Here is a 13,894-nt window from a genome sequence, read left to right on the forward strand (position 1 = left end):
AAAGAATCACTTTGCCATTCTTTAATTCCACTGGTTCTGTTGGACTCAACAGTGGGATTTAACAAACAACCACAGTGTTTAATGCTACAGTTATTTAGGCTGTTGGGTTCTGTTGAGCATGATGATAACCCAACTCTGACCCCATTGTATTTGCATGTTCTCACCTAATTGGTTCAAATGTGGATTGAAACAAAATCCTGCCCTGTAGTGGTATGTGTGGTGTTTTGGATATGTATGGAATCAGTTAATGTAGTCCAGCTGAGCATCATCAGTCAATCATCCCTAGATCCCTGGGGTCAGTATCTGTATTTAAGTGCTATAGAATTCATGTGTGTATGTTTGTTTTATTTTGGTTTTGGTTCGGTTATGTTTTCTTTAAATTTCTTGTAACTATTTCTATACTCTTTAATTGGGGTCTCAAGAGACTGTTTAGTTACTATCCTTGGAGATAATCCAAAGCAGCCTGGATGCAGTCCTGGGCAGCTGGCTCTAGTTCACCCTGCTTGCCCCAGAGGGGTTGGACCAGATGACTTCCAGAGGTCCCTTCAACCTCAACCACTCTCTAACTGGGAAAGATGTATAGAGGGGAAAAAACCTAAAACCACTGTCTGAAGTCAGCTGCTGAAGAAGAGAGGAAATTGGGAGCTGAAGAAGGAAAAATCTGTAAATAGCTAGAACAAAGCCTGCAAGGAGTTACAAAGCAGGTGAAGATAACATATTGGAATGAGCTAAAGATTGCACCTTGCTTTCCATTCTGCCAGTACCTTATTTGTTGCTGAACTGTTAGCAGTTGGTTGGTGTCACTCATGGTTCCATGAAATAACATTTATGGTGGGAGGGAAAAGCAAGTGTGAAGGGAAATACTTTGCCAACAGTGGCCATTTCCAGCCCGGAGGATTGCCCAAGTTGGTTGTGGTTTATCTGCTCACACCACACAGAGGAGTCTTCTTGCAAATACTTGATTCCCGTTGAGTTTGTGTAAACCATTTGCATCTGCAACCATCCACATTGCCAGGATTTCCTACCTCTTCCCCAGTGCCAGAAGAACAAATGCTTCATTGGTCTAATCCTGGTTGGCACCACCTGTGTCTCCTCCTTACTGGAGGAGATACTGAGCTGTTGAATGCACTTAGGGAGAACTGGTGCTGATGTGGGCACCAGCTCAGCTGTGCAGCTGCTTTTTGGGTTGTTTTGGGAGATTTCTTGGAGGTTTTTTTGAGTGGCACTGCATAAACTTCAGGCTTCTCAAGCACTTTCTTCAGCCTCTTGAATTTTGATTAAGTGGGTCATCTTCTTTTTCTTCCCTTTTTTGCTTAGTGTCCATAGTCCTCCTACACATTTACCCTCTCTATTAATTAACCTGCTCTCCTCCAGATTGAAAGACTGCAACAGGCACCTCTCCAGGAAGGTTTATTAGCCTCTTCTCCCTCTGAGAGCACACAGAACATTAATTGGCTTGATCAAGTACTGTATTAGTAGAGGGGGAATGTGATTGAAACCACAATTCTCAAAATCAGTGCTTATTACTCTACTAAATCAGTGTTTTAGATTCTCTCCTGTTAATGGATACAAGTGATAGATTTTGATTTGATATAGTGTTACCTGCCTGAAGTTATTTGAAATGATTATTATGTTAATAACTTAAGCTGCTTCACATACTGAAAAACAAACATGCATTTGTTTTTCCTAGTCTAAACAGCTGATCTACATTACAGTCTTTGGTCTTTTCTGGATCCAGGCTGCAATAGCTGGAAGTGCTTGCACTCTGTCTCTGAGAGCCAGAAGCCTGGGGTGTTTGTCTGCCAGGTCAGGTTTGCAGGACAGCAGTGTTGTACTGCACACATCCCAGTAGAAATCAGCCCATGTTACCTAGTGGAAAGGGGAGAGAAAGCAGTAAAATTTAGTTGGTAATCTCAAACCTGGAATAATTAATATTCTCCAGAAGTGTAGAAATGAAACATGAACTTCTCTGCTTTAAGCTGTTTTGGTGTTGGGTTTTTTTTAAGCCTGTAATTACTAATTAGGTTGCAATGCAAGGCTTCTGTAAATACTGGTTAAAATAAAACCTTTGCTAAAAATATTACTTCTATATTATTCTTTCCTGTTAAATCTGTGCTGCAGAAAAGTGTTTAAAACAGTTTTGGGTAAAAAGGGGGATTGTGTTTCCACTGAGGTTTTCTTCATATTGTCCTATAAACTGATCAGTGATTATAAGCAGAGTTCTGAACAACTCCCATCTGTGTTCACTGGTACAAAGGCATTTAGAATGTGTTGTGTCAACATACTTCTGAACTGGTTTAGAAAACACAGATCCTAGTCCTGGTTTGCCTCACTTTTCTAATATTATGGAAAACAATTTTCACTTTGCAATTGAGAGACCAATTGTATATTGCTAAGAACAAAGTTAAAAATGTGGGGAGAGTTGTTTCATGGGCTGGCATGAAAACCAGAAATTCAACAATAGTCAATTATTTTATTTTTCTGGCAACTTGATTGGAATGGGAGAAGAAAAAATTATACTTACAGAATTCCCTACCAGCCACTTCTTATCCCCTAAGAAAGTATCCAAATCTTGCAGCAGCTCAGGTGCTTTGTTGGTGAGGATGTCATCAAATGCTTTTTTCTGGGTGAAGAACAAAACACAGAGATGGACACCAATGTTTAAGCACAGCAGTCAACAAAACTGAATTTTAAAATGTTTCTTATTTGTGACAAAGAAAACTGAAATACAAATAAGGTTAGATCCCAAAACATGGCATTGGTGGTTCACTGAGCCATGACTTGAAGCCAATTGCTCACTTAATGAATGCCTGGGAGCTGCTAGATGCTGAAACATGTTGTGTGGGCTGATGCTGCACCTGTATCTGTGCTAACAACCACCCAGCCTGGCAAGACAGCAGCCCTGCCATGGATTTCAGGAGACTTCATCTACAAAAGATATTCCCAATGTCTCATGGTCATTTTTTCTGTGACTCTTTTGACTGTTACATTTTCTAGTGTACAGGGTCTCAGATTTTCAGAATTCCTTAAACTCTGTCCTTCCATGCTGTCAGATGCTGATCAGTTATCTTTTCCATACTAGCCTTTCTCATGTGAGATGTGAGTTTTGAGCTTTTGTTTGGGTTTATCTTTGAACTTTAATGTTAGCAGGTCATTCTGCTTTATTTGTCTCTGCAGCAATATGATTTGAGGTGGCTAAAATATGTTTTAAGACTGGAGCAGGAATCAGCCTTAGTATTTGCATGTTAATGGCTGAAGGATGAGATTATGTATGGTGATGGTCCTACACTAGCTGCTCCCCATAGCAGAAAGTTTTAGGGCTGCTTTTAAAGGGTTAAACTGTTTCCTTTGAAAAGGGAAACTCTTTCTGGATTTCTCTTCTCACCTGCATGGAAACAATCTGATATTGCAGACTATTGTGATCATCTGGTCAACCCACGTGGCACATTTTGTGCAGTTAAGATGCTTGGCTAAATTTTAGAGGAATGTGCTCAGGCTTGGTTAAATAAACAATGTTCTACAGGAATAGTGTTATTTCTACAGCTTTGAAATTCAGTTAAAGGAAAAAAAAGAATAAAATTTAGAAGAGGCAACAACTTCAATGCAGGCTGAAATAAAATCAGTGTTTCCACAGCACAAAGGTTTGACATAATTTTCTGCTGTTTGTTAAGAGCTTAGTAACTGAATGAGGTAACTACAAATATCAGCCAGAAGTTTGCAGTCCAGAAACCTCATCTGTACTCTGTGCTGTAGCATTTCCTTTCTCTTAGGTAAGTCATGCCCACTCCCCCACCTCACAAAGACATCCCCAAGCTGCTGTGTGACCCTGGCAGTGATGGGCTCCCCAGGCAGAGCAGGTGTGCAGTCAGGCTGTGAGGCTGCTGGGGACACCACCACGATTCTCTTCTGGAGTGGCACAATCTGTTTTTCTCAGCCCTGGAGCTCTGCAGTGCTGCAGGACAATGCTGTTTTCGTGCCAGCTGTGGTTTGGGGGCTGCAGGGTGAAAGGAGTGCCCCTGCCTGGCACGGAGGGCACTCCCATGGGCAGCAACCACCTCTGCTCCCTCACCTTGCTCTGATTTCTCTCTGCTGCTGGCTAGGCAGCACAACACATCCTTTGCCCTGTCTCTGAGGGATGTGTGTAGCTGTAACCTGGGAAGGTGTTCCGATGTTAGGATGTGTAAATGACTCAAATCTGGGCACGGGACACCAGTTCCAGCACAGGGCAGTGTGAGCAGGCCTGGGAGCAGTGTGGGAGAGCAGCTAACCACGAGAAATTCCCAGGGAAGCCAGGGACTGTCATCCCCGGCCCAAACACACAACCTTGCACCTACACGGGCACACAGGGGCTGCTGCCAGCTCCCTTCCCTTGTAAATTAATCACTGCTGACATCATCTAGGTGCTGAGTTTGGAGAAGTGCTGGAGTCCCAGCTGGGACACATGCAGGCACTGCCACCAGAGCTGTGTCTGCACTGCACATCAGCAATACTGTGGCTGTTTCCAAATGATTAATGAGTCAACTTCCCCTCCCCAAGTTAGGAAACTTCAGGAAATCACTAGAAAAATGTAAGTCCTTCACACTATTAAATACTAAACCTCCTTCATATTTTCCCCTATGAGATTTCTGGGCACTTTCATATTGTTTCTGTATTTATTATTAGTTTGGGGTACTCTGTGGTTTCTGTAATAAGACACCCTAATTGATCTGAAACATTAACTTTGAATAAATGCAAAGTGTCTGCACTGGTAGGTAGGTAGTTCATGGTGAGACCTGTTGTTACACTACCACTTTCCTGAAAGGGTAAGGTCAAAGCTTTGTGGAGCCATGGTACTGCTGGAGTTAACTCAGCACCCACTCCCCTCGGCAGCTGATCTCTGTGCTTGCATTTGGGGTTCTGGTGAGAGGCACTGGGCTGATAGCAAAACCTCAAATGCTGCAGGATCTGCCTGGGACTGTGTGTTATAATAGCCATGTTAGCCTGGTGTCAGCATCTGCAGAAGCATCACAGAAGACTGAGGTGGGTCACAAGGGTCTGAGGAGGGTGGCTGCAGGGACAGTGAGTGATGTGCCACCTTCCCTGTTCAGCCAGTGTCCACTGTCCTACACCACTCTGGGGACTGAAAAGTAGTTGTCCCTGGAAGCTGATGTTATTGAAGACTGATACTTACAAAAACAAAGAAAAAATCAAGATGCAGAAGCGCTAAAAGTTGGGAGCTGTTTATCTTACCAAGTTAGCAGAAAGAGAAAGATTCAATTCTAGGCTGCTTGCAACAAGAGAGAAGTATTGAACAGTGCCAGCTGGGGTGGAAGTGTCATGTCATTACTCTTGTGAAGAGCAATGCATGTCTTTGGTTGGAGGTGAACTAGTAAGGGGCAGCTCATCATGGCCTGGTGAAAAAGCCCTGGTGAAGGAGGAGGTGGGAGAAAGTGGGAAACCTTGTCTGCATTAGCCTCAAGGAAGAACCACAGCAATCCTCCAGCTCAGCTTTGCTGAGGTGAGGTGATGGATCCAGCAACTGACACGTCAGACACAGAGTTATGGCTTAGGTGCTATCTTTTTATAAGTTAGGGATTATCTTACTCTCACGTCCTGGTTTTTCTCTGCCCAAGGGAACAGCGTCATGAAATCATCTATGGTGTCCACAATGGCATCAGCTAGTGCCTGTTCCACAGGTGTCTGACCTGCCAGACCTGTGGGAAGGAAGCATATGAAGGGAGGTTAGGAGACCTCTGTCCTTTGTGAACATTTCCATAAAAAGTCATGCTCTCCAGAGCTTTTTGATGCTAACAACATGGATTTGACTCCTTCCACCCAGGTGCAATCTCATCTACCTTTGCTTTTTCTCTCCCTCCAGTCTCATACAGCCATCCAAGGTAGTGAATTGCTCTTTCCATCACCTGAGCTCACAGCCTGAATACAGCTTCTTAATCCTCACTGCTTTCCACAATCCCAGCAAGTTTAGTGAGAGTCAGCACAAATTCCTGTCAGTTCATCTTTCCCCTTGTGGTCTTTCCATTTTGGTCAATGCATTCTCCAAAAGTTCTTCTGTGAAAGTCTGCTTCTTTTTCCCTCTATCCTGCCCATTCAGCCCCATTTAGAACCTTCTCATGATGTCCCATTTGCTTTTGATTACTTCATTGTAATCAGGCACCTTAGTCAAATTTTGTCTTGTTTACAAACCTGCTTTCCTCCCGTGTTAGCCTTTGGCTTTCCTGCAGCCCTGTTAATGCCACTGGGTTTTTCCCTGGCTCTCATTTCACATGCTTTCACCTCCATGCAAGTGTAGGTCATCCTTCACTTCTTCTCTGTCCTTTAAGCTTCACCTGGAAACTCTGTTTCCCATAAATTGTCTGTTTCCCAGAGGTCCTTCCTCTGCCAAATCATCTCCCTTACTGAAACTTTGCACTATTGAAGGTGAGGGACATGCCTCTCCTCCCGAGCATCAAGTTCTCTGAACCTTCATTTAAGAGTTGTTGGTGATGCCATTTCTTGATTAGCGATGTGCAGGCAGACTTAATAGCAAAACTAGCAAGTTTTGTCTATGAAATTGAAAATATTTTTTCCCCTTCTCTGCATGCTCTTTTTTTTCTGCTGTAGGTGACAGCATGACTAATGGTCTGAGTGTGCTCCAGATCCCAATCTTTGTGGCTGTTACAAGTCAATGGAAAAGGTGTTGGGGGATTGCCAAAGTCAGAACTTCGGATTGCAAAAGCAGCAGAGCTCCAGATCAGCTTCCCAACAGGAGACAGGGAGGGAGGCAGCACGGGTGTACAGCAGGATTTGTCATTGTTTTGCATTACCAGGTGGACTCTTGTTATCTCTTGCAAGGAGTAGATTGTATCAAGGCTAGAGGAAATGGGCAGGAACACAGTATTGCAGACACACTTGAAAATATGTCATGTAGTGCCTTGAAGAATAATGCTCTGCACTTCTACTTGTTTCCTAAGTTAGAAAATGTGAGGTATTTTGAAAGCAGGTTGCATCCTTTTGCTCAGAGTGTAAAAAAAGGATAATTGCACTTCCTTCCCAGCCCCTCTCTTCTATTTGCTGACATTCAGCAGGCCACAGGCACATCTGCCTTCAGCCAGACCTAATTTTGCAGATGGTTTTGAATGACAGCTTGATGACCTAAAGCAAACCCTGACTACTCTCTTTGATCATGTGCATTAGTTTCATAGCACTTTATCTAACTGGCTGAGTACTTCCATAGCATTTAAGTATTTAAAGACACTCATGATGTCACCATCTCTGCCAGCTCAAAATCGTTGCCTAAATCTGTTTCAGAGTGCTCTGCCTGATATGATAATCTCTAATGCCTCCAAACCCCCTTCCTCCTGGCCATCCCTCTGGTTCTCCTGGCAGCTCAGAGTTTAGCTTCAAGGGGAGCTGTGCTGGGAGCCTTGGGAAGCCACAGGTGTGCACTTTCTGTCCTGCTGTGACAGGAGAATAAAGTTTAGTGGCAGAAGTCAGCCAAAACCCTGGGCACTGTATCCAGAGGAGAAACTCATTCAGACATGTGGAGGATTATTTCTGAGTTTTCCTTCAGTCATACATACTTACAGTACAAATACAGAGCTCAACCATGTGACTTCAGCTCTGAATGTCATAGCATTTCACACTACAGGTTGTTACTTTGAACCTTTTTTTTTTTTTTTCTCTTTTTTACATCTGAGAACTCTAAAACCTGTTATACAGCATCCTGGAAAATGTGCTTTGCTCTGTTTCTTCTTTCTGATCTTGGCACTGCAGGGAATATAGCTTGAGATCTCATCAGGATTGCCATAGCAATCCCAACCCAGTTGATATAACTATTAGCAATTTGTGCCTGGGAAAAGCACTAGCACCATTATTGTCAAGCTGGTGTTGACCCCTGCGTGGTTGGGCTTGCCAAGCTTTTGGTTTGTTTCTGGTTTTCCTGTGGATGTATTTTTCCTGAGCATTAAAGGTGGGTTCAGAAAAAAAGAAGAGAGTCAAATATGTTACCTGCTTCTCTGGCAAGATATCTTGCCATTGCCAGGCTCTGGTGAATGATAACTCCATCTACTTCCAGAATTGGGAGTCTGTGAAACGGGATAGCTTGGAGGAGAAAACAGAAAAGAAAAAAACCAACCAAAAGTTAAATCATAGGCTTAGTAATCAGACAGCTGCACTTTTACCACTTAGAGGGTATACATTCTTGTAGTGCTTAACAGTTTGACAGCATTTCTGTGGAGAAATGCATGGACTAAAACCAAAACAATTCAGGAACCAGGGTAAGGATGAAGCCAACTATAGCACAGAAACCAGGCATTGCTTTTCCTGTTTCCTAGCCTTGTGCTATAGAGGCTGAATATGCTCCTACACATTCAGAATTCTTTATGCAGGGAAAGTTTTCAGTGGAATATTAGTTTTTCCTTCTCTTTCCTGCTCCTCCTCCCCCCTTCTCCTCACCCAGGAGAGTGACTGCCAAGATAAAGTACTACTGAAGATTTTTTAGTGCATGATCCAGCTGGGCCATGAAGTAAGAGACTGGGTAAAGACTACAAGCTGCTTTTTCATTTACACTCATTTTAAATTCAGAAGCAGTGATTTAGAGAACTATCTGCATTTCAGGACTTACATTGCAAAGTTTTGCTTGACAGTCATCACCAAGAGACTAACATATCGTTTCATACTGAACCACAAGTGCTAAGAAGACACTTCTATTTACTTGACTTGGATTGCATTTAAGAAAATAATCAGTTAGTAGTGGGGAAGAAGCCACCAGACTTTAAGTATAGGGAAAAACAAACAAGCAGGTGTCATGGTTATCTGTAAGAGAGTTTGAGATAAAAAAATTCATCTTCTTTTTCAGTTACTAATTTAGCAGTTGCTTGAAAACTTGGACTGCTGTTTTGGTGCTTTTTGGAGAAGCTGTTGGCAATGATATCAAATGGGGCTGGAACCTTGGAGTAAAGCTTAAGCTGGGAAAAACACTCACACTTAGGGCAGTGAGAATCTGCTCATGGGAACCCCGTGCTGTTCACTGGCAGAACTGTAAATCTCTGCATTTCAAAGAATGCTATTTTATAAATTCCAAGTATGTGACTGCAAGTGCTGATCATAGCTCAATGCTTTGTACCCAATTTTCATCTGCACTTTATGTAGATAGGATGTATGTCTATCTTAAAACTATGTCGTGATGTAAAAAAGTGGTAGTGGGAAAGTGAGAACATTGGTTATTGGAAACATGCAAGGTGCTTTCAAACCCAGGAGAACTATCTTTATGGGACATAAAGATAGAGTAACACCTCTATTCCATGAGGATTTTTAGTTCTTAATGCAAATGGCAAAATAATGAAACCTCATGCATTTGTACCTGTTTATCAAAGCAACTTCATCAGTGATGAACACGGCCACGTGGCTGTGTTTAGCATGCAGTGTGTGAATCTCATTAGGTACAGGATCTTAGATGTTAAATCTATATCTGCAAAATGAATTTGACAGTTGGACAAGACATCCAGGAGTCCCCTGTGCAGTTTCCTTTTTTTTTCACCTGAACACAGTACTCATGATAACCTTTTTTATTCCTCAAGTTCGGCACACTGGGACATCAGTATAAATTTTGATGCTGATGACTAGTAGAAACAGAAGACCTCAATGAGCATTAGCTGCTGTAGACCAGGGGGAACACACACTGTGCTAGTTGTTATTGAAACAATAATAGACTTGTTGCACAGAAGACTTTGTATGTCTCTTATCCAGAGAGCAGTAAAGTCCTGACAAGTGCATGTTTTGTTTCATTGAGAATCCAGAGCAGAGAAGATGCATCCCTGAATGTTTAACTGAAAAGCTCTCTGGCTGTGAAAATGAGAAGAGCCTTGGCTCTGTGCTGTGGATTAATGGTGCAGAGTGCCCTGAGCATCACTGTGTCCAAAGCAACAGAGCTGTGTAATCATGTTTGCTTCTGCAGGATACCAGCACGTGTTTCAGGCAGGTGTAAGTAGAGGGAATGAAGGTGCACATGACTGATGGATATGCCATTCAGCCTGGGGCCCATCTTCAGATCCCCCAGGCCACACGAGGCTGTACACCACTGCCTGACAACAGGTAACAGCAAAAGCCCAGCCAGGTCAGGAACAGTATCCCCTGCCCCTGGAGGAGTTAACGAGACTCTTATGGATAAGACTCTTATGGCTGCCTCAGTGGGAATGCAGTGGGGCTGATGCTGCTTTGGCCAAGGTCAATATGACTCAACCAGCCTCTGTAGCAATAACTGTCAAAACAGACTGATCACTGCTCAGCTTGGGAAACTGTGATTGCTCCATCTAGAAAGCAAACAGTCTTCTGCTGAGTTTACATACAGGGGAAATCTAACAGTTAGTTTTGACTGATGTTTGGCTTTGTGGGTCACTAAAGAAAAATGAAAAACGCTTTGTTTTTGTGGATATCTTACCTATTTTTTAAGAAACCCTTGATTAGCCAAAGGAGGAAGGCATCTTTATGACAGTTAAGTAACTTGGATTATGGTGTCAAAGTCAGCTAGCTGGCAGAGTGGTAGTAATCTCTCATGTTGTATTTCTTGAGAATATGGTCGTTTCTGAATCTGCCTTTTTTTAATATTTTTTTTCCCTAACAGCCACAGAATTCAAGGGAATTGCTATTTGTTCCTTGAGAACATAAGTAATGCCTACAAAGGGCTTCCTCCTTAGTGCTAAGCTACTTTCATTAAGACCTGCTTATTCTTTCACAGAAAAACTGAGTTTACAATGAAAAATATATAAATACAGATTTGTTTTGTGTGCATATGCTTGCTTGATTCATAATGCAGTTATAAAATGAATAAATGAGAGCAGATTTTATTGAACATTGTCCTCCAAGCCTTAAATGTCCAAAAGGCATTATGCTTTGATTTATAAAGAGACTTGAGGGTGTTTTGCTAGGAGGCAGCATATTATTGCCACCCTTACTAAACAGTGGACTATTTAAAGGACCACAGATGTAGATCTTCCACACAGTAGATCTTCCTTCCTTTCTTGTGTGTTCAAAATGCTATAACAGATGGTAAATGGTAGATCTTCTTTCCTTTCTTGTGTGTTCAAAATGCTATTTGATTTTTCCTTACAAAGAACTGGGTGAAAAAAATGTGATTTGAATATAAACACAGACATTTTTTCTTGCTGATAGGGTGTATGTATATGATTATACACTGACTTTTGTTGATTATTGAGTTAATAAGCTGTAAATGAGTGCAGTTCTGAGAGTTCTGAAGAAGGTACATTTGTGCTGTGCAGTTCATTATAACAATCTGTTGTTTCTTCTTGGGTACAGGGCATGCTATTCTTGCAGACCAGAAAGTACAGCAGATATCCAGGCTGCTTTTGAGCTGAAGAAAACAAACAACAGTCAAGGGGCAGAAAATATTTAGAGCACATCTCCATATTTGAAGAGAAGATATAATGACTTACAGATTTGCATTTTCAGTCTGGAAGAAAATAGGAAAAATAAATCTTTGCTTTTGAAACATCACTCTCCAAAATTCATGTAACAACATTTTCAGGAACCTGAAAAAGTATCTTTTTGCTTTTGTAACTTAGAAGAACAATTTCCTATATTGGTAAATTAATAGGAAACCCAGGAGATTGATGTTACATATAAGTTTGGCTGATGTGGGCAGGAGTGCATTCCCTGTGAAAACTGGAAACTTCCTTTACCCAGTGGAGATGAGTGGGGTGGATTTGTTTCACACAGTTCATCCTAAGGAAGGATATGAAGAGTCTTTGCACTGGATGGCAAGGTCAGGGTTTGACAAATGACCTCTGTGGCCTCTAGACACCTCTAGCAAAAACCACAGCTACCTCAAGGGGCTTCAAACTACAACAGAAACCTTCTGGTCATACATGGATATAAGCAATGTTACCCTTAGATTCAGGGACATGGCATTTTGTGGTTTGCTTTGAGTCTTCTGTGGTGCCTTTGGCCCTGCTCTGCTGTGCTGGTTTGTTCTGCAGTAGAGTTCATTTTCTTCACAGTGGCTAGTATGGGGCTATGTTTTGAATTTTTGCTGAATAATGATAATATGGAGATGTTTTTGTTATTGCTGAGCAGTGTGTACACAGAGCCAAGGCCTTTTCTGCTTTTTGTACTGCCACACTGGCAAGGGAGTTGGGGGTGCATGGGAAGTTGAGAGGAGACACAGCTGGGACAGGTGACCCAAACTGACCAAAGGGATATTCCATACCATAGGACATCGTGCACAGTATGTAAAGTGGGGGAAGAAGGGGGAAAGAGGGGTCATTTAGAGTGAAGGCATTTGTCTTCCCAAGTAACTTGTTACGTGTGATGGTCCCTGCTCTCCTGGTGAACTACCTGCCCAAGGGAAGCAGTGAATTAATTCCTTGGTTTGCTTTGCTTGTGTGTGCAGCTTTTGCTTTCCCTATTAAACTGTCTTTATCTCAACCCATGAGTTTTTCTAGCTTTTACCCTTCCAATTCTCTCCCCCATCCCGCTGGAGTGAGTGAGTGGCTACAAGGGGCTTGGCTGCTGCCTGGGGTTAAACCCTGATATCTGCTCATTGACATTACACGTTCAAGGAGCTTCTGGGGATGTCTGAATGGCCTGTGTGTATAAGCATTGTACTAAACCTGCTAAATTTTACAGCGTTTTGGTGAAAGGCATGGTTTGTGTGACTCCAGATAAGCAGAGATAGTGTGGTTCTTGCCAGGCTCCTGTATTAGATGAGCAAGTGTGTGAGAGGAATTTCATTAGGGGGGTATCAGGGTCATGGGGGCAAATCTTGAAAAAACATGCAATCCTGAATGAACAGTTAAGTCAAAGTAATGCAGACTGGAACAACGTGCATATCACTTTGCTAGTTTTTCTTCAACCCTGATCATCTAGGGGACTGATTCATAATTACATTGGTTTACACCCTTGTGTGTCCATATGGATGTATTTTCCATGTTTTTCAAAACAATGTGGTTTTGTAAATTTTCTAACTCCCACTTGAGCAATACATTTGAAGAAGGAGAACCAGAAAAATCAATTGCTGTCATCATACAAACAGCATCATTTCTCAGGTATGCACAAAATATGACCTTTCCCTTTTAGATCCCTTTTAGATCCCTTTTGTTGCTCAGCTGAAGTAGCTGGTGCTATGAACACTTGTGTCAGTTTCCAAATTTAGATTGAAAACTTGCTGAAAAAAGAGGAACAAAGTTTTTTTAAAAAGCATCCTGTTTGAATAACTAAACATGTAGCCTTCTTTAAATGGAAGTTTCAACAGCAAATTCTTGCTTTGCCTATTATGTCAGTTATTGGTTTTGGGGGTTTTTTTAATGCATTGCAAGATGGAATGAAATCAGCACAGACTTTACACTCCCCTTGAAGAAAACCTTGACAGAGAGCCAGTGTAAGTCATCAGACTGATCTGCAGTCTCTCTTCTCCTTTTAGTAAGGACTGACTGAAGTATCTGTGCAGTATTTAGGAGTTGGATGAATTCCTTTCCATATTTTAATTTTGATTGGCAGTTGTGACTAGAACTGTGATGTTTACATAAGTCTTTGCTGGATGCTAAGCAGGGATGATGAGGCCTGATGTGTGTTAAAAGCAAGGACATCTGTTTAAATTGTCTCCATCCCATGTCCCTGAGTGTTATAACTATTCCCATCCTGGCATGCCTGTAAGTTCTCACTAGTGTTCAGGCCTTCCTTTTGACCCTGAGCTCTTTGCTCATCCTCCTGGGCACAACCCAGTGGCTGGTGCTCCTGTGGGTCAGTTTGTCAGTGACAGGGTGGAGGAAACACAGGGTTGAGCACAGTTTAGTCCAAGCCTGGCATCTAGTCTGGCTGGCTGCAGGTGATGTACTCACCTGCTTCTCACCACTCTTCTCCCCCAGTCAGTGAGAAGCCCCACCCTAGATATGTTCTTTTA

General features: G+C 42.2%; 1 protein-coding gene across 1 annotated transcript in view; it reads right to left on the bottom strand.

Moving 5' to 3' along the window:
* Positions 1-1,565: 1,565 nt before the first annotated feature.
* Positions 1,566-13,894, bottom strand: part of HPGDS (hematopoietic prostaglandin D synthase) — a 17,929-nt gene continuing 5,600 nt past the window's right edge. The window contains exons 2-5 of the mRNA XM_009070530.1: positions 7,987-8,079; positions 5,584-5,693; positions 2,525-2,623; positions 1,566-1,869 (exon numbers count right to left, since the gene is read on the bottom strand). Coding sequence (XP_009068778.1) covers positions 1,705-1,869; positions 2,525-2,623; positions 5,584-5,693; positions 7,987-8,079 — 467 coding nt within the window. The 3' untranslated portion in view covers positions 1,566-1,704. The remainder of the gene's footprint in view (positions 1,870-2,524; positions 2,624-5,583; positions 5,694-7,986; positions 8,080-13,894) is intronic.

The sequence above is a fragment of the Acanthisitta chloris genome, unplaced genomic scaffold (genome assembly GCF_000695815.1).
Source record: "Acanthisitta chloris isolate BGI_N310 unplaced genomic scaffold, ASM69581v1 scaffold12642, whole genome shotgun sequence".
In the NCBI taxonomy this organism is placed as follows: Eukaryota; Metazoa; Chordata; class Aves; order Passeriformes; family Acanthisittidae; genus Acanthisitta; species Acanthisitta chloris.